The sequence below is a fragment of the Gopherus flavomarginatus genome, chromosome 9 (assembly GCF_025201925.1).
Source record: "Gopherus flavomarginatus isolate rGopFla2 chromosome 9, rGopFla2.mat.asm, whole genome shotgun sequence".
In the NCBI taxonomy this organism is placed as follows: Eukaryota; Metazoa; Chordata; order Testudines; family Testudinidae; genus Gopherus; species Gopherus flavomarginatus.
Window position 1 is genome coordinate 23619523 of NC_066625.1, and position 27681 is coordinate 23647203.

The window sequence follows — 27681 nt, forward strand, 5'->3', positions numbered from 1 at the left end:
GTGTCCGGATTTCGACCAGAAGGTCTGGTTGAAAAAGGGACCTGGCAGCATCCAGTCAGATGTACTGACCGGACACCAAATGTCCAGTTACTGTGGGCAGGGGGGAGGTGCTGAGTCATCAACTCCCACCAGTCCCTGTTCAGCAGGGGCTGCCTACTACCTGCTGGCAGGTAGGCTCTGTGTCAGGCTATGGCTCCTGTCCCAGCACCGGAGCAGAGGGAGCCCAGTGAGCGATGGGGGCGGGAAGTGTAAGAGGGGGGCTCGAGGGAAGAGGAAGAGGGGTCCAATTTTCAGAAGTTAGAAAGTTGCCAACACTAATCAATGACCTTATCTTTTTGCAGTCACCAACATGTGCTATTTCTATTACAAACCCTGATTTCCAGAAATTAGTACCATAGCAAAGCTGTCAAATGCATTTTGACATAACTTGCAAGACAGGTCTATTAGCTTTTATGTTACAAAGGTAACTGTTAGTTCCCAAGCTGTCCTTCCCAAGCTATTTTTGTTTTGAAATTGACTCACCTGTAAAGTGCATAGGCAAATCAACATCACCTTATTAGATGGCATCAAAAGCTGCTGACAGTTCGAACTGTATCTGCATGGACCCTACCTGATCTTCATCCATCACTAGGAGATTGTACTTCTTGAATTGGTAGACTTTCAGTTCCATACCAGGCTCTGTATTCAGACTGGCAAGGACCAAGGTGATTGAGGCAACAGTTGTCTTACTATAACCTTCTCTGTAATCTTAACCAAAAAAGGAAGAAGCAATATTGGTCAACCATTAGCAAGACCCTCAGCATCAAGTGTTGGTTTCCTGAGCAGAGGATGCACCAGAGCTTCTTAAAAAGAAGCTGGCACTCTTCCCTCCCTAATGAAGGTGTTAAATCTCCACCAGCAATGGATCCAGTACTTTCCTCACTGGCCTTCACTAGCCAAAAAGAACATGGATCCAAAGGGACAGTTACTGGGATAGACTACAAACCACATCTATAGTTTGAAGATATTGATGGGGCACAAGTCTGACTACTTTTGTGATAAAGTAGATGCAAACTTCTTACAGACTTCAGTATTCAACACTGTATTGCTTTATCCTCACCTAGGCACCCTTACTACATACCACTGGCTCATATGTATAGCCAGGATAATTGAGAACAATTTTTAGATTCTACTGAATCTGATCTTTATAGCCACGTGAAATGCCATTCAGTTGATCCAGGACTTCTAGTAAAAACAATTCTAGGAATCCTCAGTTTTGAAATACCCAAAATATATTTTTTAAAATAGTACACTGGACCCAGACAGTACTTGTGATGCAATTATTTCACCACCATTTTGCCACACATTAGTACCTGGGAAATGTAAGTCTCTGAAGACATTTCAAATACCAAGAGAAAACTCTGAACCAAGGTGCAGTCTCTAACTTTCAAGATGAAACTTTGAGGAAGAGAAATCTGTTGTGACTTACTAAAATTGAGAATTCAAAGTAAAATTTAACACTCAAAGAGGAAGAAAACAGTAAGTTAAGCCTGTTCTTCACTCTCAGTTCTTCTACAATGTCCTTGCAGACACACAAAGCCCGCCTTCTGGCCACAGATTTCCAAGTAATAAGCTGCTTCTCCATGAAACCCATTTGCGGCATACAATTACTTGAGGCAAGACGACCCCATTCCTGAGCAAAGTTTTAATTGATAAATACGAATATATCACTGCTAATTCTTACCGACAAATTGCACTCAGTGCCAGTATCACTCATTGGTGACACTGGTACCCAGCTACCTAGGAATAGCCCTAGAGAATAACCCCTAAACCAGTAGGCGTGGACTAAAACTAACTCTGGGACCCAACCTGAGTCATCCCAGCAAATGATCATCATCACAGGTTGACAGAGAAGAGAACATTACACGGTCCTGCCCAGCCCTATCCCCAGTACATCAGGAACCTCTCAATACCTCTGACTAGCCTGTCAGGACCATATATGAACATAGTTACACATACACCATGTTATCTGTCTGTTTTCTTGGAACCATGCTGAATACCTGATAAGTATACATTCTCTTCACTGGAGGCCTCTTGTCCAGCTTCCCCAATGGGCTATATTCCCTCCTGTTGACAGGTTTTCCGTTGAAGACTCCCCCACAGGTTTCCCTAAAGAGCTTAATGAAACCCTACTCCTTGTAAATACTTCCTAGAGTCTGTAGCTGAACCCTCCACAAATTTAGTTTCCCTAACTGGAAGTTTTCCTATTGTCCCCTAAACCCTTTAGTTCCAAAAGCTCAGTTCACTTTCCTACAAGCAAACTATCAGCAAGCACAGAAAGATTTAACATCTGACCTACTTAGCTAATGTGACTAGATATGACATGACTTCCAGTTTATATGCAGCCGGTTCACTTTTATCTTGGGCAGTAGGAAGTGGCAGTCAAAAAAGCACTAACAAAAACCTGCACAAGTAACAATAAAAGTGAACCCAAGCTTGTAGGAAATCCACAAATCCGTCAATGTTAAAACACATGCCAAAACACTCAAACATCAGATACAAGTGCCTTTGCATAACAGCAGTGAACTAGAATAAGTGTAATTTCTGCAGACAGACAGACCCCACCCTCTGACCACAGATTTCCTAGTAATAAGCCACTTCTGCATGAAACCTATTTATGGCATACAAGTAACACACACAGATACATCCAGTATGCGACAAACAGAATGTCACAGAACTTTGCTAACATGAATAAGAGATTACTTTATCTGGAAGTGTTAACTCACAACACTGCCATTCCACCCTGCAGTGTCTGTTTAAAAAGAAATCCAATACCAAGAGCAATGTTGGACTACCCCACTTAACCGTGCCCAATAGCCACGGACAATAAAGACCAGCCCATAACAAAGTTCCCCTGATACAACGAGACATTAGGAAAGTTCAGTTTTGTTAAAGCAATCCTTTTTCAGAGGTTCTTTCAAATATCCTTAAACATGCTAAAAAGCCAAACCTGATGTTAAAATTTGGTGGGATAAAAATTGTACTGGGGGCTGCGCAGAGAAGAGAAGGTTATACCAAGAGAAGTACCCTTCTCCCAACTGGCTCAGACACTTAGGCCTTGTCTATACTTGCGGCGGCATGTAGTGTACATGTAGCTACATGGCACAGCAAAAGGTTCTCATGGCAGAGGGGAAAGGCTCCAGCAGCTCCCTCTTCCAGAATCTTTCACTGCAGCATAGATGTTGGAGGCACTGGTCGGGCATGCAGAGAGCCAAACAGGATATACACCCTATGGTTCTGTCATGGGTGTATTCTACTCATATGAACAGTGCTTCATCATCTACACACGGTTATTTGTACCTATGCTAACTGGGCTCTCAGTGTCTGTACCAGGGGTAGGCAACTTATGGCACATGTGCCAAAGGCGGCACATGAGCGGATTTTCAGTGGCACTCACACTGCCTGGGTCCTGGACACTGGTCCGGGGGGGGGCAGGGGGAAGGAGAGGGAGGGGCTCTGCATTTTAAATGAAGCTTATTAAACATTAAAAACCTTATTTACTTTACATACAACAATAGTTTAGTTATATATATTATAGAAAAAGACCTTCTAAAAATGTTAAAATGTATTACAGGCACGCGAAACCTTAAATTAGACTGAAAAAATGAAAACTCAGCACACACCACTTCTGAAAGGTTGCCAACCCCTGGTCTGCACCCTATATGCCTCAATAAATGGAGACAGACTTAAAGGATGTATTTCACTTTTGACATAGGAATTAGTCTGATTATATCATGATTTGACTGCCTTAAGAGTAGCTAGTTTTTCTAAAGTATGCAAATACAAGCACATGCTGCAGGGAATTCAGAGATAAGTAACATAGGAAGAAAGATTAGATCACCAATGTAATATATAAAGATTACATTTAAATATCCATTAAAAAGGAATAATATATCTTGTTATTTTAAAACATTGCCTGTCATTTCTACTACAGATCTCACAACTTATATTTTTATCTATAATTATGCATATCTGCTCGAAAGTTATGGCTGCTATAGGTTTCAGTTCTCAGAATTTGCTGAACCTAATTCAATGACTGAAAGGGACCTGGGAATCAAAAAACAGAAGAGCATTACTTTCCCTGATGTAACAGGCTGATATATTTTTAGAAATAAAAACAACTGTGGAAGAACTTTGGAGTACATTACACACCTAATTATAAAAACAGTTGATTTAAACATTCACAAAATGAAATCACAGGGTTAATTTTTAAAACACTGTCATTTGTACTAAATAGCTTGAGTCCATATTGCATTTCATTTACAATTACATAATAGGAAAACTATAGCTTGGCTTCATCTCCAAAACGTGATAAGTCTACACAAAAACTGAAAGATACTATTAATGAAGAGAAGGAAACATTTAGGGTAATAGGAAAAAAAAAAAGCAAAACAGATCAAGTGCATCTTAACAGAAAGGTCAATCAGGCTGCAAAATAGTCTCCCACTGAATGTGATGGAAGCTCAACAGTGCTGTTTTCCAGAAGCAGACAAGTATTTTCCAATCAGATTTCTCCATCCCTTTCTCTCCCTTAAAAAAAAAAAATTACAACAAACATATACAAAAGTTAGTTGACCACTTACTGAACTTCGCTGGATATCTTGCTCAACTTTTGAGGAGAATACTGAAAGGTCCCCATTAAGAATAACCTCAGCCAGTGAGTTCACCAGAGGTGCATAATGTATAATCAGGAAAACCTATTAAGAGGGGGATGGAGAAAAGAATGTTAGACATATACAATTTTAGACACTGTAGGCATTTTCCCCACCTAATTGAATTGTTAAATTTCTTTACATTACATAATGTCAAATAAAACCCAAACTGGGATATACTTGAGCTATAGTTAGTATTCGGGAGGAACACAGACCACAATCCCTTTCTACATCAAATTAATCTCCCTTTCCCTGAATTCCAAGCCTGATTGATAGATTACTTGGTCAGTGTTCGCTAGTTTCCTTCTATCCTCTTCCAGCTAAACCCTATGTATTCCTCCCCATTTATTTTAAGAAACATTAAGATTCTATAGCATTAGCCTACAGTCAACCCATTTAACAGAATTCTGTCACTGGGGAAAGCCAGGACAGTTAAGTGATTGTGGTACATTATATCCATAGGCCTTGTGGTATGGGAACACCTAGCAATATCCCATGCATAAGATTTTAAAAAAAGCATAGCACAAGATTTGCTTGATGGAGAAAGTGGTGAGTGAAGTTCTCTGGGCTGTGTTTATGATCTAGACTGACATCCTGCACAACAATCCCTTCTGGCCTAAAGATCTAAGACATATCAACAGTGTAAGAACATTTTTCTTAATAGTTGTTTTTCAGTGAGAGGTATCTGGCAAGTCTCAAGTCAAGAGTTAACAGTGTAATGCTGCTACAAAAAAGGCAAATGTCATTCTGGGATATATTAGCAAGAGCATTGTAAGCAAGACACAAGAAGTAGTTCTTCCGCTCTACTCCGCACTGATTAGGCCTCAACTGGAGTACTGTGTCCAGTTCTGGATGCCACATTTCAGGAAGGATATGGACAAACTGGAGAGAGTCCAGAGAAGAGCAACAAAAATTATTAAAAGGTCTAGAAAACATGACCTATGCGGGAAGATTTTAAAAAATGGGTTTGATTAGTCTGGAAAAGAGAAGACAGGGGACATAACAGTTTTCAAGACTGTAAAAGGTTGTTACATGGAAGAGGAAGAAAAATTGTTCTTCTTAACCTCTAAGGATAGGACAAGAAGCAATGGGCTTAAATTGCAGCAAGGGAGGTTTAGGTTGGACATGAGGAAAAACCTTCCTAACTGTCAGGGTGGTTAAGCAAAGGAATACATTTCCTAGAGAGGTTGTGGAGTCTCCATCATTGGAGATGTTTAAGAGCAGGTTAGACAATGAATAGTCTAGTTTTATGATTCTATATAATGCTGGAACAAGCTCAGTGTAATGTAAGAATAAGGTTCCAATGTTTTTAACATTTAAACACTTGGACAGTATTATGATAGGTACTGCGGAAAAACCTAAAATAAATTCGTAGTTAGGTGCTAGGTGAAAGACAAAAACAGTTTGAGTCACTAAACCAGCACCCTGTCTTCACTGTTTGAACATATCTGCTTACAGAACGTGATATTATCAGGCAAGGGGGAACCTTTGACTTATTTTGCAGTGATGAGCTAGAACCCATATAAATCCCCTTCAGAATTTCATAGCAATACGGTCTCAAAGATTAACTTTGAGGTACCCTTTAGAAGTAACTCAGAAACGTAAGGCAGTGGCCTGCCCGCTCACAGGAATGCCCTGGCATAAAACTACATTACAACTGTGCTTTAGGAACAGCAGTGGCTTCCCATCTGCTACTGGATGCAATTCAAGTTGTTGGTTCTAATTTACAAAGCTGTTCATTATATAGAGTATCTGGTATGCCAGTGGCCATCTCTGTGTATGCAACACTGATGGCAGAAATCACTAAAGTGGTTTTCTAAACAGTTACTTAATGTGTACTCTTCAAAACGAGATTATTTCAGTGGAGGAACCTGGCTGTCTAGCTTCCACTTTGTCAGAGGAGCTATTTATTGACCTATAGAGATCTATTTCAGGAATCCTTCATCAAGCCTTTGCTTCACTACGGATCATCAAGATATTAATTAAGAACTTAATGGTGATTGAGGAGGTATAGGTTGGGAAGCGGTTTTCTCATGTGAGTAGTTCCTATAATCCTGAATTTGTACTGACAGATACTATCACAATGAGAGAATAAAACAAACACTGATTGCATTTTACAATTTATACTCAAGTCAGATGGACCAAGTTGTAGCACAAGACTGAGACGATACTAACGATATGCAATATAGTAGAACCATAAAGGAAGAGTTTTGCTGCATTAACTATTCAGCATCTTCATATCAATGTGGAAATATACTATTCAAAGTTATGAATAATGTTCTGCCCCTAGATACGCACATTTTATTCTCAATGATTTAAAAGAAATCCCTCCTGTCGACGAAGGTAGCGTCTACACTAAAGCGCTGCAGCAGAGCAGCTGTGCCACTGTAGTATTTTAAGAGTAGATAAGCCCCAGATATGATGAAATAGGCCCAATGAGCTGCTGAGCAAAGCTGGGTGACTTTTTTGGATAAATAATTCATTCCCGGAGAACTATAGTTTCAGTCAACCGAAAACTATTGCAAATTTGACACAAATTGTTTGGGCCAGATTCACAAGAGGGCTTAGGTGCCAGTCACAAAATGGCTAGAAGACTCAGTGCCTCCTTTATTACCTTCAGCTAAGTAGTTAAAGTGGTTACCTGGAATGTGAGACACCCAGGTTAACACCTTCCCCGCCTCCCTCTCGCCTGATGCAGAGCAGGGACATGAATTTGGATCTCCCATCGTTGAGAATTTGAAAGTGGAAGGCAGCATTGGGTGAAAGTGATCATGAAATCAGAGTTCACAATTCAAAGGAAGGGTATAAGGGAGTACAGCAAAATACAGACAATGGATTTCAGGAAGGCAGGATTTTGGTAAGCTCAGAGAGCTGATAGATAAGGTCCCATGGGAATCAAGACTAAGGAAAAAAACTGAGGAGAGTTGGCAATTTTTCAAAGGGACGCTATTAAAGGCCCCAGAGCAAGCTATTCCGCTGGGTAGGAAGGATAGAAAATGTGGCAAAAGACCACCTTGGCTTAACCACGAGATCTTGCAGGATCTAAAAAATAGAAAAAGGAGTCTCATAAAAAATGGAAACTAGGACAAACTACAAAGGATGAATATAGGCAAACACCACAGGAATGCAGGAGTAAGATTAGAAAGGCAAAGAGACAAAATGACCTCAAGCTAGCTACAGGAATAAAGGGAAACAAGAAGACTTTTTATCAATACATTAGAAACAAGAGGAAGACCAAGGACAGGGTAGGCCCACTGCTCAGTGAGGAAGGAGAAACAGTAACAGGAAACTTGGAAATGGCAGAGATGCTTAACGACTTATTTGTTTCAGTCTTCACCAAGAAGTCTAAAGGACTGCCTAACAGTGAATGCTAATGGGAAGGGCATAGGTTTAGAAGATAAAATAAAAAAAGAACAAGTTAAAAATCACTTGGAAAAGTTAGATGCCTCCCAGTCACCAGGGCCTGATGAAATGCATCCTAGAATACTCAAGGAGCTAATAGAAGAGGTATCTGAGCCTCTAGCTATTATCTTTGGAAAATCATGGGAGACAGGAGAGATTCCAGAAGACTGGAAAAGGGCACATATAGTGTCATCTATAAAAAGGGAAATAAAAACAACCCAGGAAACTACAGACCAGTTAATTTAACTTCTGTGCCAGGGAAGATAATGGAGCAAGCAATTAAGGAAATCATCTGCAAACACTTGGAAGGTGGTAAGGTGATGAGAATAGCCAGGATTGATCTGTAAAGAACAAATCATGTCAAACCAAACTGATAGCTTTCTTTGATAGGATAACGAAGCTTTCTTTGATAGGATAACGAAGCTTGTGGATAAGGGAGAGGCGGTGGAAGTGGTATACCTAGACTTTAGTAAGGCATTTGATACGGTCTCACATGATATTCTTATCAATAAACTAGGCAAATACAACTTAGATGGGGCTACTATAAGGTGGGTGCATAACTGGCTGGATAACCATACTCAGATAGTAGTTATTAATGGTTCCCAATCCTGCTGGAAAGGTATAACAGGGGTCTCTTCTGGGACTGGCTCTGTTCAATATCGTCATCAATGACTTAGATATTGGCACAGAAAGTACGCTTATTAAGTGTGCAAATGATACCAAACTGGGAGGGATTGCAACTGCTTTGGAAGATAGGGTCATAATTCAAAATTATCTGGATAATTGGAGAAATGGTCTGAGATAAACAAGATGAAGTTTAATAAAGATAAATGCAACGTGCTCCACTTAGGAAGGAACAATCAGTTTCACACATACAGAATGGGAAGAAACTGTCTAGGAAGGAGTACGGCAGAAAGGGATCTAGAGGTTATAGTGGACCATAAGCTAAATAGGAGTCAACAGTGTGATGCTGTTGCAAAAAAAGGAAACATGATTCTGGGATGCATTAACAGATATGTTGTGAGCAAAACACGAGAAGTCATTCTTCCACTCTACTCTGCGCTGGTTAGGCCTCAACTGCAGTATTGTGTCCAGTTCTGGGCACCGCATTTCAAAAAAGATGGAGAAATTGGAGAGGGTCCAGAGAAGAGCAACAAGAATGATTAAAGGTCTAGAGAACATGACCTATGAAGGAAGACTGAAAGAATTCGGTTTGTTTAGTTTGGAAAAGAGAAGACAGAGGGGACATGATAGCAGTTTTCGGATAGCTAAAAGGGTATCATAAGGAGGAGGAAGAAAGCTTGTACATCTTAGCCTCTAAGGATAGAACAAGAAGCAGTGGGCTTAATCTGCAGCAAGGGAGGCTTAGGTTGGACATTAGGAAAAAGTTCCTAACTGTCAGGGTGGTTAAACATTGGAATAAATTGCCTAGGGAGGTTGTGGAATCTCCATCTCTGGAGATATTGAAGAACAGGTTAGATAAATGTCTATCAGGGATGGTCTAGACCAGGGGTAGGCAACCTATGGCACGCTTGCCAAAGGTGGCATGCAAGCTGATTTTCAGTGGCATTCACACTGCCGGGGCCTGGACACCAGTCTGGGGGGCTCTGCATTTTAATTTGATTTTAAATGAAGCTTCTTAAACATTTTAAAAACTTATTTCCTTTACATACAATAGTTTAGTTATATATTATAGACTTATAGAAAGACCTTCTAAACGTTAAAATGTATGACTGGCACACGAAACCTTAAATTAGAGTGAATAAATGAAGACTTGGCACACCACTTCTGAAAGGTTGCCGACCCCGGTCTAGACAGTATTTGGTCCTGCCATGAGGGTAGGGAACTGGACTCGATGACCTCTTGAGGTCCCTTCCAGTCCTAGAATCTAGGAATCTTCCAGGCAAGTACCCTAACCACTGGGCTAGAGTCATTCTCAGTTCATACACCCTATCTCTGACCAATTATTATTCAAGACATTTAGTTCACCCCAAAATGAAATTTGTCAAATTTCACTTGGTTTTTTTTTAAACCCAATGTTTTCCAGAATGGTTAGTGAACTGAAAAATTATTGACTATCTCTAATGCTGAGTACTTCTCAATGCTCTCATTTACATGAGAGATTAGAGGGCTCAAAGCATCTCACAAGAGGCATTTAGTGACTTAAGACTGATTCCCTTAGTTTCAAGTGATTGCTACTATAAGGTTTCATTTCTGAGGTCACTAAACCTAACTCAAATTGAAAATGATGTGGGAAACAGAAACTTAGCAGCACTGCAGTGTTTCCTTCCCTGAGGCAATAAAATAGGTGGAAACTGGTTTTTACAATGCCTACAAATCATCATAAAGAAATCAACCTGGGAGGATACTCTCACTTATAATAAATCTGATTTAAGAATTCAGAGATTTAAAAAAAAAGTCATTTTAAAAATATTATCACTTCTAGCAGAAATCAAGTCAATAATATATTTTGACCTAAATGTAAATATATATTTAAGAATGTAAATATATTGAGCATGTACATGAAGTATGCGGGTAGGCTAATATTTAGCTGACAGAATAAGCTTTTCTCAATCTCTAGGGTAAAACAGCAATAATCCAAAGAACAAAAATGAGCATCTGGCATTTTCAAGAACTTTTATTTAACTATCTATTTCACCATTCACTTAAAAAAATCCCAATTTAAAAGAAGTTTATGGTGGCAATCTGATCTATTGTAAAATTACCTAACTAAGATGTGTGCAATCCATAATGGCATTTTCAATTGTTAGAAGTTATAGCATCTGCTCAGTATTCAGCCACTCAATTTTTATTTTTGTAAATACAAGAAAGCTGATCACGTTTCACGAGACATAAAACAAAGCACTCCCTACTTGTAATTAAAGATCCCACAACATTTTGCACAAGAGTAAGATTCAAATCCCTAATTTCTGTATGTCCTAGTCAAACTGAAATTTGGAATGCTGTATTCTGCCTGTAGTTGCAGTTGAATACTGGATTCTTCATTACAATCGTAACTTGTTGTACAAAGCTGTTATGCAATGTTTAACAGCTGCTGCATTTCACTAAAGAGGTTGCTGCATTAAACTGGTAAGTTAAGGGATTGTCACAAACATCTCAAAATAACTGGTGTTCTAAAGATTTAATTAGGTAATGTTTGTAAAGTATTCTGAGAACCTCCAAGGAAAGGTACTAGTAAGTAAACAGTAGTAGCTGGCCCATGTGATGACCAGTGAGCTAATAATTTAAAAAATAAATATATAAGTGTCCCTTAAAGGTACACACTGCACCTCAAACTGAGCACAACTCTCTTCAGATGTATAACTGAAAAATAGCCCCCTAAACCACACAATTTGTAATGAAATTACTGAGACCATTACAAACACCACACTGAAATGTGACATACTTGTGAGAGAAGATAGAGAGAAACTTGCAGACTTATTTTTGGACGCTCCCCACCCTACGGAAGAAAGAAAAAAATGCCCAGTTAATTACAGAAAACTAAGGTAATTACACCATTAAATAGAAGAAAGGCCAACATTTTTTAAAATAGAAGAATGTAAGTATAAACACTTTATTTTTTTCATGTGCACTACCTCCCCTACTTCCCCCAATGCTACTAAGCTCCAAGGAATATGCTGACATTTTCCAGTGACTTTCCATTTCTTTGGAAAAGGATCTCAGAAGAATGCATTTTTCATTTACATCACACTTGAAAATATGACTGCACATTGTTTTTGAAGGCAAAGTTTCCCTTAATATTTATTTTTACCAGATGCTTAAGTGAGAAGTACGTTTTTATCCCTCCAGCATATCCTTACCAGATGGTACTTATGAAATAAATTACTAAAAGGAGGCTCTTACAATGTTATTCCACAGAATTAAATAAGACCAATAAAAGTTTACTGGAGTTGTTGACATTCAGTTGTTGGATTCAACTGGGTAATTCTGGCTTCACAGGCATTTTCTCTCCATAATCAGAACACAATAAATGCTCACAGAATGACAATACTTTAAAATCTCCATTAAAATTAGAATAAACTGATTTCTGAAAGAACCACTAACACCACAGAAAAGAGAACTATTTACAATATTTACAGTCTCTTTTGTCTGAAGCATGTTGTTTTAAGTCACTAGAGATATTTGCATATTTTTGCATTATAAGACATGGAAGGGAACATGGCTGAAGCACAAGACTGAAAGTCATAAAATCTGGTCTATATCTACCTCTACCACTAACTCACTGTATAAAATGAATTTAATTACTTAACCCAGAAGGGGATATGACAGGTTAAATTAATTAACATTAAAAACACAAAGATCTTTGATGGCAGGCTCCACAGAAATGCAAAGTATGATAAATCTTCAGAGATGTCACACAATTATGACAAGGATAAAAAAATACAAGAGGATCACAAGACATGCAATTACCATGGAGATAGGCACTATATAAGGACCTGGATTAGATGGAATTTAAGCAAACTTTTCATCTGTTCCATACAGTAGGTGGCAAGTCTGATTCTGCTCCTTTTAATCAGTGACATGTTTTTTTTAAAAAAAAACCACTGAAATTAGAAAAATCAGACTACAGGCAAGGTGCATGGATTTGACAATTTTATTTGTAAGTAACAGAGATCCTGTTTTCAATCTTAAAGATTACTTTTTTTAAAAAGTAATCTGATACAATTATACTGGCCTTTTAAAACATATTTCAGAGAAATCCAGGCCCAGACCTGAATTTACTGTTTCTGTCCCTACTGCTAACATTAAATGCTAAAAACAATTGTTAACAACTACGTGGGCCAATGTACGCGAGTCTTTACCTAGGTTCATATATACCTAAAACAGCATCTCCCGATCAGTCATCTTTTAAATTTAAGAACAAAGACCTGAATTATTTAAACTGTTTTTCTTGTAAAGTACTTAAACGTAGATGATATTAATTCTGCTTATGGGATACACTTACTGCACAAATTACTGTAAATACTGAGTGGAAATCATTAATTATTAAGACTTAACTAATCACTAAATCATGCAAGCTATTCCTTACCTTATCTTGATTTACTAATGAATACACATAGAGAGGCAGAAACAGCCTATTAAGTAGGTGGTCTGTGAGCACATCATTTAAGAATTCACAATTAATGATAAGGATATCATTAAGATAATGTAAATGATCCAGATGTTCTGCTACCAAATCACTCAGTTTGCCTCTATTTCTGTGCCTGAAAGAGACAAAGATTTAGACATAGCTAAGGTAGAAGAACAATCAGAATTCAATAAGATAATGTATCTGCATCTTTTTTCTGTCTTACTCCATGCAGACTGACTAATGCAGACATCCAAGTTACCTCCTGTAACCTTAGAGATTTGACAATCAAAATGAAGCAATTGAAGGAGTGTTGTCATTTTAATTTCACAATACAATATCCACAGCGATGAGTACAAGATTTCCGTTTTCTGGAGAAGCATAAGAATCTCAGCTGCCAATTTGTACATGCCTTTTTAGAAGCCAGTCATGAAAGGAAATATTACAATTTTGTTTTCTATTACAAAAGACTATTTAAACATTTTTATCTTAAAGCCAGTAAAACTACTTATATTTCTTTTGTACTGTTCTAACCCAAGTAAAGCTTTAAAAAACTGACCATATACACTCAGAGCAAATCCAATGTGGTGACCATGAGCAACACAGCACAAATTCTGCAGCTGACAAAATAAGAGGTTCTATACAAGTGACATCTGCCCGTTATATTGATGGCAAAGGTGTTTAGATAATTAACTACTGAATAAACTTGAAAAGACTATTTTTCTAATTATACTTTCCAGAAAACTATCCTAATGTCCAGCTTTCTGAATGTGATTACAGATATCTAAAGAGTCTGTGCTTTTAGTCTTATTGTTATGCAAACAGTCCTATATATTTTCTGCATAACAATTTAGTTCATTAATAAAGTCAAGCCTATATACTTCAAACCAACCGAGATGAGGAGTAATGTCTCCCAACAAATCATTTATTTACAGGAATGTTAAAATTTATAAATGATTTGACAATATCCTCCTGCAATGATTTCTAACACGATCTTGTAAGAATTACAGACTTGGTAGGATCATTTCTTGAAACACTAACTTAAAAGGTTTTCGGTGCACCTGGCAAAAAGAAATAGTTGTAGAAGCTTACTCTTCATCAGTCTGCACACAGTTATCCAGTTCTATCACATGGCTCCCAATAAACCAAACAAGGTTGGAGAAGTAGGGGACAGCAGTTTTATCTCGAATGTAGTGCAACATAGGCTGGTTGTCCACTGAAGAGAAGTTAAAAAAAAAAGTTTCCAAAAGATAAATGTTTTTAAAAAAAAAAACATACAATCAACTTACCATTCTGAATTTTCATTACATGCTAGTTTTTTTTTTTTAAACTCACACACACCCACACCTGTATGGGTTTATCTTATCCATGAAATAGATGTCTTTTAAAGTTTCACAGGACAACTCTTGAAAGGTTAAATTAGCCTGTTAAAATACTAGGGTTATTTTTACATTGATCTCAGGATAGTGAGTAAATTTATTGCAGCTCAGAAAACCACACTCTACTCAAGTGAGTTTTCTTTTTTAAAAGACAAAGTGTAAGTATAAAGCAATAATGCTTAAAGCCAAACTTGTTAATAGACTTACATGACACTGCATTAAGGAACACAGGAATCATCAGTGAAGGAAGGAGGAAAAAAAAGACAACAGGATTAGGAACTGGGATGGTGAGACACCCTCCAAAAGGGTTAAAGAGCTAAAGCAGGAAGCATCTAAACTAAAAGATACAGGTTAGAAGGTGTTAGATCAGAACATTTACAAATGGATAGTCAGAAAATTATGAAACCTGCATGTTTGATAGTTGTGTTTTTCAAATTCAACGCCCATAGCTCTCCAACATTCAACTTAAACTCTAGGCAAGAAAATCATAAAACTTTCCTTTTTATTTAGTAAATGTACACAAAGTATGAAGTGCATCATACTTCACTGTTTTTGTAATAGCTGGCTCATACACAGAAGGTTGGGTGTTAGAAGTAGAGAAAACATTGCATGGATTTTGCTTGCTGAACACCAGAAAGGGCCACACTTCGTACTCAGTGTCCAGACACCAACACAGCTGTAAAGCATCTAAAGCAAAAATGCTTTCAGGGTTATTATGTAAATGTTGACACTTAGCATCCACACTGCTTCAGAATTTCCTTACTCAATACAGATCAAACAAGCAGCTTTTAAAACATGGAGTAGAATTTTCCCCAGCCTTATGTTTTGTAATCAATAACTACAGTTACTTTAATGTCACATTTGCCATTTTACTTCCTCCATTAGCTTGTCTACATCCAGTAATAGGCAAATTCTAGCAATCAATTAAACTCTATACCTTTCTCATATACTGCTGAGAGCTAAAACTATCCAATCATTTTATTATGTAGCTATATACTTTACAGCTTAAAACAGTAAGTTGTTGAAAGTGAAGTCTGTGAGAAAAATGTCACTATGAGGTAAAAAGCATTGTGGTGTTTACTTTGTACCTCAAAGTTCACTAGAAAAATAGTAATTTTTGACTAGTCATTTTTCAGCCCATGCACAACTACAACATCCATTGATTTATAGCAAGCTTTGCAAGTTATGACAGTTTATTTCCAATTCAATATTAAATTCCTCTTAAATCTGTAATGCAAAAAGCAGTTTAAAAATTGAAATAAAAAATTAAAAAGGCAACTGCAGGACAAAAACCCCTATAGGAATGCACATCACCATGCAGAGCACTCCAGACTAGGATTACATTTCTGCCTCCAGGCTATGTAAATGAATTTACACAGAACTATACAAAACAAATTGTTTCTATAATAGGGTGCAAATTATATATACTTGCTTGCACAAAGAACAACTTATGGTACATCAATAGTTTTTCCTCCACTGATGAGTGGACTACCAAATTCCAGAATTGCAGTTATAATCCAAAAAAATTAAGGAAATATATATGTTGATTTCTGCCACACAAATTACTCTTTCCCTTATTATAAATGTTCAATATGTCAAGAGACTGATATCCTTAACAAGAAACTAATACTTTTTAAAATGGACAGATTAGGACCTCTACTGGCAGTTGACATGAATTTCCTTGTGTATTTTATATTGTGTTTCAGAGTATCAGCAGTGTTAGTCTGTAACCACAAAAAGAACAGGAGTACTTGTGGCACCTTAGAGGCTAACAAATTTATTTGAGCAAAAGCTTTCGTGGGCTACAGCCCTTATGCTCAAATAAATTTGTTAGCCTCTAAGATGCCACAAGTACTCGTGTTCTTTATATTGTGTTGGCACCCTTTTCTTTATCAAGGAAAATATACTGGTGTTTACAAACACACACAGTATTGTGTAAACACTTTGGCTTTAGAGTTGTCTTTTGTAAAGATTTTTTAAAAAACCTATATTTAACACGTATATGTTTGTTAACACATGCATGTTAAGTAACATACTTACAATTAATTCAGCCTTGCATAAATTAGAATCTATGCCTGGTAAATATGCATTGTTTGTAATTGTTAACATTTATCTTTAGTTACACAAAGTATTAGGCGTACTAGTCTTCTGATGCACTAAACTTACCTTTGTAGACATTTAAAGTTATAGTCCTGACAGCAATTCTGACCATGCTCTCTGGGTGGTTAAAAAATTTAATGGCCTCCGTATACAAGGCAAAATCATTAGTGTGCTGAAATAAAAATACAGCAGGCATTATGTTCTATCCTGTCAAACATTCAATACTTTCTTAGGATTTTGCATGAAAAAAGTTACCCTACTAAGGTAACAAGGCAGAAAAAAAAAATCTAATCTATCACATGGTACTATAAATGCGTGCAGATGTAGTCAATCAATCCTTTTTAAAACAAAATCTGAGTTTCAAACACCCATTAGTGTGCAGGTATATGAGTTTATTACAGGAAGCACGTATTAACTAAAGTTTCATATACTTCACACATCATCATCTCTGTACTTTTTAAAGAGCTTTGATGCCCTCTTCTGGCAATAACTATTATGTGGATAGAGAGAAAAATAAGACTAAGGTTGTGTGAAAAGATCACCTCTTAGACCTGCAACTGCACCAAAACAGATGGGTCTTTTTGACCACACTGATCCCCACTGACTTCATATGGGATCTGTCTGCATGGATTCAAATGCAGAATTAGGGCTTTAAGATAACAGGCTTACAATTGAATAGAGTACTGTAGTAAATAGACAAAACTCTAGGTTCTATAAGTAAGCACTACATTTGAAACATCAGAATTCTGAATTAACTTAAGTTTGAAGTTATGTTGCAATGCCAAGTTCTGTGGGCATTTATAATTCAAATATAGCAGTTGACTTAGACTAAAACAAATATTTACTGACTAAAATACATGAAGTAGTTTTAATATACCCATGCAAAATGCCAATGACTGAAATTTCTGTAAATTTAGATATTCTATTGCACTTCAATTTGATTATATTAAATTCTTTTAAATGGAGGTCTCACTATGCAATATTTTAGCAGCTTTTTAATTTTTTAAAGAGGTGATTTAAAAAGCAAACTATTTTAGTTTGATGTTATTACAACGAAAAGGCAAGACACTGACAGAATCACTAAGAACATTAGCTTCTGCCCTCTGTGTTGCAGTGTATTTATACTTAGGAAATGTCTACACTATGGGCACCACAGCAGCACAGCTCCAGCTCCAAAGCGAATGCCACCGTAGTGTAAACTCACGCTACGGTAATAGAACTTCACCTTCCCAAGCAATGGCAGCTACGTTGACGGAAATATTTTTCAGTCAACCTAATCGTGCCTACGCTAGAGGTCAGGTTGGCAGAGCTACTACATTGAAGGGTGTGTTTTTTATGTTTCCCCTGGAGCCCTCTATCTATGTTTTAGTGTAGACCAGGCCTTCATTTCAGAGGTGGTAGTACTGAATCAAGACAGCTGGTTGTGGGCTGGGATTAGATGAGGTTATCCTCTACTGTTAATCAGTTTTGGACTACCAGTGAATACTTTGCTGTGTATTTGTGGACTTTGCTGAAAAACTGCACATTTTTTTTTAAATGATACACACTAATAGTGTGCGAAGATATTATATGTTAATGCAGTTAACAGTGGGAATTTAGACTTTATTACAGAAATAAGACATTGCACTCTAATTATAGCCTGTGCAAACAGTATAAAGCTTTTAACATCTGTTAATAATTTAATTAAGACCAGTATGAAGAGTGGCAAATACACGAGACAGACATTTCATAGCACAAAAAGATTTCCCCACACACTTGCTACAACACACAAAACCTGATTCTGAGATTCTTACTTGGGCACATTGTTACTACAATATAAGTCATTTTAAACTGCAAGACAATGGGGCAGGGGAAGTCCTCAGAAGAAGCTTGAGTTGAGATAGAGAAGTGCTAAGGCTCATGAGTGAAAGAAGTCTATCTAGGATCCACCAAAGTTTTGGCCTTAAACTCACTTCTGTATATACTGTAGTCAGTAAGGCTTTTTACTGTAAATTCTTCAAGCCACTTACCTCATTGTAAAAAAAGTGTACAGTGTGATTGTTGAGTTTCAGGGAAAGTGTTTTCAGAAATGAGATATAATATGCCATGATCTCCTCATCAGAAAAGTCAAATTTGTGGACAATGATAGAATTTACATAGTTATTAGAGAGCAAATAATCTGAAATATAAAACCATATCACAAATCACCACAAAGGAAAATCATCATCAAATAAGTTTTACGTAGGCTTCGTAGAATTTAATATTTCTTTATAATTGATTAATAATATTAAGGTTTATTTTTGAATTTTTTTATCATTTTAAATTTTCATAGTCATGAATAGATATAGGTTAAGCATTTTTTGTTTTTAATCCATTTAAATTTTCACACTATGGAGGCTGGCAGAGAGGAATTAGACAAATTTAATGACAGTAGACCCTGAGATTAAAAAGTTAACATTTCATAACCACTAAAACACAAATTGTCAACATCATGTGTCAAAACACATGAAGTAGATACCCTTAAATCTAAACACGAAGTTCTCAAGCAGCATTTTTCTTATTTTGCCCCCACAAATGTTGATTATCGGCAATGGAAATGGGTTTTTGTTTGTTTGTTTGGTTTTTTTTGGGGGGGGGAACGGACATTAAAATCAATGTTTACCGATCCTTAGCAATACAAATCTAATCCTTCCAAGCCTAGTTTTATGTTTTTTATATTATATATATAGTGCCTGACAATGAAAAGTGTTTTGTAAGCGCAACCTAGCAGTAATAAAGTCTACATTTGACAACTAAATACCCCTATTTTAAGTTTAAAAATGCAAATGACTACTTCAATTAGCAGTAACACATAGAAGTCATATTCATTAACGTCTTGCAAAAGGCTTGGCTCCCAAAGATACTATTATAATGAGAACAAAACACACTTGTCTGCATTATGTTTCTTCTGTAAGCATGCTGTAGCTAGTAATCAAATCTTAGGCATTACAAATCAAGTATTTATTTAAAATAGCATTTTTCCCTCCATATTATTTACCCTCAAAAGTTTATGCATGGACTCTCTCCTCGCCAATTTTGTTTCTCTTATTTAGCAAGAATTTATTTTTTTCTCCCTTCATATGTTTCCAAAGGACCTTAAAATTAACATGGTGTTTTGTTTGGATGCCAACCCCTCTGATCACAGAACAGCTACAGCAAAAGGCTTTATTAACAAGTGCATGCTTCCATTGCTAGTTCTGAGACAATTAAGTAAATACATTTGAGACCCTAATTAACCAGTGATTTTCTACTGTTGTTAGCTTTTAAATTCCTCATTTGAGTATAAGATTTACAATCTAGAACATACTCAATGCAATGCTCACATTTCTTATTTTGTGCCTAGGTTATTTTAAAGAACCCCTTTAAAAAGACCACATATTAAATCATTCCAAATTTTTTACTATTTGCTTTCAACAGTACAACTCAAAGGTTTTTGTACCAGTGGAAACTTATGATGAACCATTTTAGAATGGAGTTTGCATTAGATATCCAATGCTGTTTAATTAAAAAATAAATTAATGATCTCACAGAGCTAGTTAGATGACTTGATTCCTAAAAATGTTCTTGCACGTTAGTTTTTAGAGTTAATAAAATGAAAAGCACGCTTACACGGTGTGCTGAAGCTTTGATTTGTTTAATAATGAGAACTAAATGTTTAATAAGGAATGCGTCCTTACAGAGTGATGTCTCGTGACTAATATTTTCAAAGAGGATGTTCAAGGTCTGTAGCAGCTGTACACATACATAACGACCAGATTTCTGACGTAGGATGTTCAAGAAGAAAACAAACATGTTCTTCTCTAAGAAAAAGCTAGAAGATAAATGTAAAAGCATTACTGATTCATTCATTTTTTTAAAAAGATGAACTCTTGGTTTGACTGGTGAGCTTATTATTTTATAAAAGTTTGACAACTTTCATATTGCATAGCTTTGTAATATTGCATTCATTTAACCCTAAAGAGTGCCTCCCTGTCAAAAATTAAACTAACCAGGACATCTGAAACACATTCAAATTAACTAACTAATAAACAAAAGGGATAAAGATCTAAGGGCTAGTCAGATATGTAATGTTCAACTGAACAGAAAAGTAGGCTTCCTCACCCTACAAACTCATGAAAGCAGTTTTGTGGGAAAGGGTCTTTGACTGGAAATATTACACTAGAATTTGCTAGAGCTTTAAAAATAAAATTAAAAAAACTCTAAAAGTGTCAGCTTCTACTGTATTTTGTTGTTATTGAAGGGGGAGAAAAAAATCAGAAAGAAAGGTCTGTTATGACGTTTAGACTCTATACACCTGATAATGCTCTGCAGACCTTAAAAAAGGTTGCTATACTGTATTTGCTGCCAAAGCTTACTAGGGCATATGAACATCAAAATGGTACAATGAAGCAGCTTTGAATTTGTCAGAATTTTTAAAAATAATTATTTATTGTTTCCTCTAACATAATCTCTCATTCTACTGAGGATTCATCTGTTACCTCTCTCAGGGCTGGCTTTAGCCCGATTCAGGCGATTCCCTGGAATCAGGCCCCGCAACGCCCCGAAGGAGCTGCTGCTGATGTCCTGCCACTGTCTTTGGAGGGAGCTCAATCACTGCCGCAGAGGAGGGTCCCTCTGCCAAAATGCCACCAAAGGCACTGGCAGCCGACACTGCCGAGACTTCGGTGGCAGCTCTGTCGTCGGTGGCAGCTCAATCGTTGCCGCTGTCTTTGGCGGTATTTCGGCAGAGGGACCTTCCTCCGCAGCAGCTCCTTCAAATCGGGCCCCGTGGCGCCTAAAGCCGGCCTGATCTTTCTAGTAAGAACAGCTATACGTACGCACACCTTTGTAAAGCTGTCTTAAGAGCATCAACCATGTGCCATCATCTCTGTATGCAATTCCCCTTCCCCCTCTACAAAAAAGTGTGTTTAGGAACTCTACCAAGAACAGTTTGTTCAAGTATAAATTAAGAAACTTACTTCAAGTAACTGATGACTCTCACTGTAGAGAAGCTAACCTCTATGGACAGCTGAATTATAACTAGTGCACATTTGCTAGGAACCATAGTGCAAGCTTCACAATTCATCTCAGATAATACTCCATCTACAAATGCCAACCCCTCCCATATCAGCTGATCAACAATTTTGATTTAATTTGTTAGTAATTTAAAAAAAAAAAAAAAGATGTAAAGCACTTACTCAAACACGGAGCTGTCATTCTGATCTCCCCATATAAGGATCTCAGTTATAGAACGAATAGTCTCCACTAACAGATTGCGGTTGTGATCCGTTACTGTGGTATTTTTGGTCAAAACATGATACATATACCTAAAAGAGGAGAAACATGTAATTAGTTACTATGGCTGTGTTTAACAATGTTGGGTTGTGATTTTCACAATCATTTTCAAATGTTCTCTATGAAAATATTTTCCCACAATTAGTACTATATCCAAGGAAAGAAACTTGATTCTCCTCCCCTCCCCCCGATGTAATTGCTTCTGTTTATTTTAAAAATGATAATGGAGGTAGAGTGGAGCAATGAATAAGCAACAGTGAGAGGCAAACTAACTTCCTAGAATGATGACAAATGCCATGTACATAATAAAAAGGATTATTAAAACAATGTGATCATGTTGACTATTTACCCTCTATATTTGTTCTTGTAATTTGTTGGGTTTCTTAAGTGGGTAAAAATAGCATGGGAAAAGGGACAGAAGAGAAAGCGAAGTGGGTAAATACAGTTACGGAGTGCAAGGAGAGCTGAAAATACCCTGGAAGGTTAATTCTAGAAGGTTGTATGTAGAGTTAGCTGAAATACATACTGCATCATTACAACCATAGAATTGCTGCATGGAATGCATCTTTGTTTGAATTCTTAATTGTTGATGCCAGTTAGGGACGTCTTCAATCCACCTGGGGTGGAGCTGAGTTACCGAGACTTGGACCATGTGTATTTAAAACACTACTTTGAGAGGAGGTGGGTCCAAGGCTCAGTCTGAACCGAAGGGCTAGATTTTATGGCTGAAAACTCCAAATGTCTTAACCAGGACAGATATGAAACAACATGAGTGCCTGTACCCAGCTGTAGTACCAATCTCATTTTACTTGGGTAAATATGTGAAAATAGAAGAAAAGCACAACGTAAGTTATGTTAGGGCAGTGGTCCCCAACCTTTCAGTATGGCAGACGCCGGATGACCAGCTGCAGAAATGCCAAGAAGCGTTGCAGGCACCATGTTGAGGACCACTGTGTTAGGGAAATTATGTTTGAAAGCCTGATAAGCATTATGTAGTTATAAAAGAGTTAAGCCACACTTTTTTCAGACTTGTAAGTATATTTATATATTTTCACACCTTTAAGTGCCAGAGTTATGTTGACTGAACTTTTCAGTGTAGAGCAGGCCCTAGTCTTGTCTCAAAGAGGACTACAGCAAACTCCATTTATAAACTGTTAATGTATATCAGCAGGGTCCACACAAACAAACCGTTAGCTCTTGGAATACTAGTGCAAGGTAGGATCATACCCCTAGCTTGCCATGAACTAAAATGTTCATTTAGACAAGGAGACCCACATGTAATACTCTAGCTCAGGGATCGACAACCTCTGACACACGGCTTACCAGGGTAAGCCCCTTGGCGGGCAGGGCCAGTTTGTTTACCTGCCACACCCCCAGGTTCGGCTGTTTGCGGCTCCCACTGGCCACGGTTCACCGCTCCAAGCCAATGGGAGCACTGGGAAGCGGCAGCTAGCACATTCCTCGGCCCACGCCGCTTCCTGTGGCCTCCATTGGCCTGGAGCAGCGAACCATGGCCAGTGGCAGCCGTGATCAGCCAAACCTGCGGACACAGTAGGTAAACAAACCAGCCCGGCCCGCCAGGGTGCTTACTGTGGCGGGCCGCGGGCCAGATGCTGCTGATCCCTACTCTAGCTCACATATGAGCCTATCTTGCAGGAAAACAGCATATTTTATGCTGAGTCACCCTCACATTGTGAGCTGTGTCTACATTAGGAAATTTAAACACTGCTGAAAATGGGTGTGTATTTTAAATGACGCAGAACATTGTCTACCTACTAGTGTAGACCAGAACACACTTTTCAGCACAGGATCCAAGAGTTTCAAAATATGCCCAGCTCAAAAGCCCTGCCAAACTACAGCTGTCAAGTCATGATAAGAAAAGGAAAGTTTGAAAGTAATTAATACATTTTGCAGGTAAAATTACAGTGGAAACTATTCTCTTCAACCTCAGTTCTGTTGTATGCCATTTAAAATCAATTATGTTGTCTGTTATTAGGACACAGCTTTACAAGATTCAATCTGTCCTCCCAGGTAAGTACTTGGAGGGAATCCAAATGAGGAAAACTGAAATTTAGTATGATCCAATGTTAAAATATACATACTTACTCAATTAACTATGTTTATCATAGCATGCCTAAGGATCATCCCCAAGAATATATACCATTATGCTTGGCACAGTAATAAACAGTCCCTGCCTCTAGAAGCTTACAGTCTAAATAGACAAGGCCCAGACAGAGTAGGAGAATGGGGTGTTACAAGCAGAAAGAACAGTGTGATGATAGCAAATGTTAGTTCCCCTTGGGGTGGGAGGGGGGAGGAGAGAGGGTTAGTTCAGAGGTAACTATCAACTGTGCAATATTTTATATATATTCAGCTCTGTTTATTTGAAGTAACCATGAACCTGAACTATCACATGTAACAGAGAAATGAATCTGTAAGTGGCTGTATTTACTAGAAATTAACTAAATTAAATTTCAAAAGACTGGGGGGGTAGAGGAGAGAATAAGTCCAATAATGCAATGCTGGTCAAAGTAAACAGTAGAAGCAGTCGTAAGATTTTACTCAACTTTGCCCCCAAGACACTATACATTGCAAAGCATTTCTGAGCGGTTTCCCAAAGGGTTACCAAAAACTAATTTTGTTTAGTACACAATGTGACAAATTGCAAAAAACTAAATTTGAAGACGTTTTAACATAATGCCATTGTGAATAGGGCTTTATATTCCTGGAAACTGATTACAGGTTTCCCAGTTGTCTGTCTGGTGAATTTTACTGGAAAACTCATTGTTGCTTAATTTTATACTTTTGTTAACCTAAGTGATGACAAGGTGAGGACCAATCTACACTGGGAACTCATATTTCCATAGCTACTTCTTTAAGGGGTATGACAAATCCACACTCCCAAGAGACATAGATCAGCATAGCTAACCCCTCTAACCTTCTGATGACCTCGCTACCACCTCAAGGAGGTGGATTACCCATACCAATGGGAGAACCCCTCCTGCTCCACTGTAGCAGTTCAAGTGTAGACATAACATAAGTCTGAAACCCAAGAAAATGCACTCAATGTCACTGCTGTTGTAAATAACTCTCTTGGTCTGTAAAGGGTGTCATAAACAGATAGTTAAGGGTTAATGTCTCTTACCTGTAAAGGGTTAACAAACAGGGAACCAAACACATGACCAGGGGACCAATCAGGAGACAAGACACCTTCAAATCTCGGTGGAGGGAAGCCTTTGTTTGTGTTTTTTGGGTTTTGCTTTGTTCTCTCTGGTCCTGGAAGGGACTGGACGTGCAACCAGGTTTCTTGCCAATCTCCCTGCTACAGTCTCTCATATATTCAGAATAGTGAGTAATTTAGTAAGAAAGGCGGTTATAGTCTTTTGACTGTTTCTGTATTTGCAAATGTGTAGTTTGCTGGAAGTATTTTAAATTGTATTTTGCTGGGGGGAGGCTTCTTTCTAGTTTCTATAAGCTGACAGACCCTGTAATATTCCATCTTGAATCTACAGTGATTTTCTTTATTCTTTTTTTCTTTTATTAAAAGTTTTGCTTTTAAGACCTGTCTGATTTTTTCCCTTGTTGAGGCTCAAGGGAATTGAGTCTGTACTTAACAGGGAAGGAGAAGGGAGGGGGAGAGAAAGGGTGAGAACCCACCCGATTTCTCTGTGTTGTGATTCAAGGAGTTTGAATCACGGTGATCTCCTAGTGTACCCAAGGCGGGAAAGATCTGGGAGGAAGAAAGGAGAAGGGGGAATCCCTTTGTTTTAGATTCACGAAGCGTAAATCTGTCTCTCTCCAGGAGACCTAATTTCTCCGAGTTGTGATTCAAGGAGTTTGAATCACAGTAATCTTCCAGGGTAACCCAGGGAGGGGAAGGCTGGGAAAGGCAACGGTGAGGAAAGGGGTTTACTTTCCTTGTGTTAAGATCCAGGGGTTCTGGGTCTCGGGGGTCCCCAAGGAAGGTTTTGGGAGGACCAGAGTGTATCGGGCACTGGAATTCCTGATTGGTGGCAGCTTATCAGATCTAAGCTGGTAATTAAGCTTAGGGGAATTCATGCTAGTACCCATATTTTGGACGCTAAGGTTCAGAATTGGGAATTATATTATGACAAAGGGGCAGGTGCCTTTGTGGAAAGAAAACAGTGTTTCTAGTCTCAAGGCCAAAATTTACATTTATGATTAGATCTGCACAAGAATAGGATCAAGGACTAATTAAGTATTCCCTGACAAAAATTATGCTAAAGCTCAATGCTATGTTTCATTAACTGAAAGGTAAAAAACATGCAGGGATGTTGTGCAGATTAATTTTTACATCATATAGTATTACATACAAGAAAGCTACTTTAAGAGAACATTATGGTGGCAATGTCAAACACTGAAAAGTTAGAAAATGCTGAATTAAAGTTGCCCATGCAGCCTTAATTCAGACACATTGTGTGTATGCATTATGATATGGTCTTTAATTACATGCTCACATACTGTTTTTACTACACGTGGGACCCCAACCTCATTCAGTGCATAGGAGGAGTGGTGCTCAAGGAATGAAATAAGTATGAAGGACAAAAGCTTGATTCATATTAGTTTATGGATACTATTTGTGACCAGGTCATGTGAAATGTTTATGTATGTCTATGCATCAGAATATGTACTCTATGTACAGGTGGTTTAGCTTACTTGCAGGGATGTTAGGAAGCAAGCAGGAAGGTAATACAATGGATCCAGAAAGACATCACCGAGCACACACTCAGGAAGTTAAGAAACAATACCTGAACTATTAGCTGTGATGATGCTAATTCCATGTTCCAGCAAAAACTACACAGCTGTTTTGCTAAGGCTGGAGACTAAGATAAAAGGACACTAAACAGTTAAAAGGCCTTGCAAGAGAGGGGACAGCTGTCAGTGAGCTGGCCGGAAAGAAGGGACTGAGAGAGAGAAGCCCTATGGAGGAGATTTGAAGCAACTGGGCCTCCCTAAGCTCCCGGGGGATGGCAAGCTTAAGCAAGATAATTATGTATGAAGATAGTTCACTGTGTTACAAACCTCTTATGCTTTATTATTCCTACTGTTAAGATTAAACAAAACTTTGTTTTAAGAAAGCTGTCTGATCACAACTACTGAAGGCAAGAATTGAAGGTGGTGAAGCCAGTCGGGTCTACCAAGTAGTCATGGTTGGTAAGTGGCAGGTTGCAGCCCAGATATGGGGTCTAAGAGGGATAATCGCAGGATACCACATGAGGATAAATGAAGCCAAGAGGCCTAAAAACAGAGAGTGCATTCAGACCAGAGGGGTGAAAGGTGCAGATCACCCTGGAACAGAAGCATCAAGGTTGTGTTGCGCAAGTGGCTGTTATCTGTAGGATTCGGTTGTTTCAGAAGTTAGACAGCGTGTAGGGAATTGAAGCAGTGGGCTGCAAGATGCGAAAGGATGGTCTCATGGTTTAGGCCAGGGGTGGGCAAACTTTTTGGCCCGAGGGCCACACTGGGATTGCAAAACTGTATGGAGGGACGGGTAGGGTAGACTGTGCCTCCCCAACCAGCCTGGCCCCCGCCCCTATCCGACCACTCCTAATTCCCATCCCCTGACTGCCCCCCTCAGAACTCCCGACCCATCAGTCCCCCCAATCCCACTCCTTGCCCCCTAACTTCCTCCTCCCAGGACCCCCACTCACCCCAACAACCCCCTGGGGCCCCACCCCCATCCAACTCCCCTGCTCCCAGTCCGCTA

The 27681-nt window shown here is 38.2% G+C and overlaps 1 protein-coding gene across 9 annotated transcripts in view; it reads right to left on the reverse strand.

The window, feature by feature from the left end:
* The window catches only part of CLEC16A (C-type lectin domain containing 16A), a 177988-nt gene that overhangs the window by 140666 nt on the left and 9641 nt on the right, over positions 1–27681 (reverse strand). For all 9 annotated transcript variants that reach the window (XM_050966410.1, XM_050966413.1, XM_050966412.1 and 6 more), the window contains exons 2-9: positions 21857–21985; positions 20357–20490; positions 18671–18819; positions 16728–16833; positions 14275–14398; positions 13144–13318; positions 11500–11553; positions 4623–4736 (exon numbers count right to left, since the gene is read on the reverse strand). In XM_050966410.1, the coding sequence (XP_050822367.1) occupies positions 4623–4736; positions 11500–11553; positions 13144–13318; positions 14275–14398; positions 16728–16833; positions 18671–18819; positions 20357–20490; positions 21857–21985 (985 nt within the window). The remainder of the gene's footprint in view (positions 1–4622; positions 4737–11499; positions 11554–13143; positions 13319–14274; positions 14399–16727; positions 16834–18670; positions 18820–20356; positions 20491–21856; positions 21986–27681) is intronic.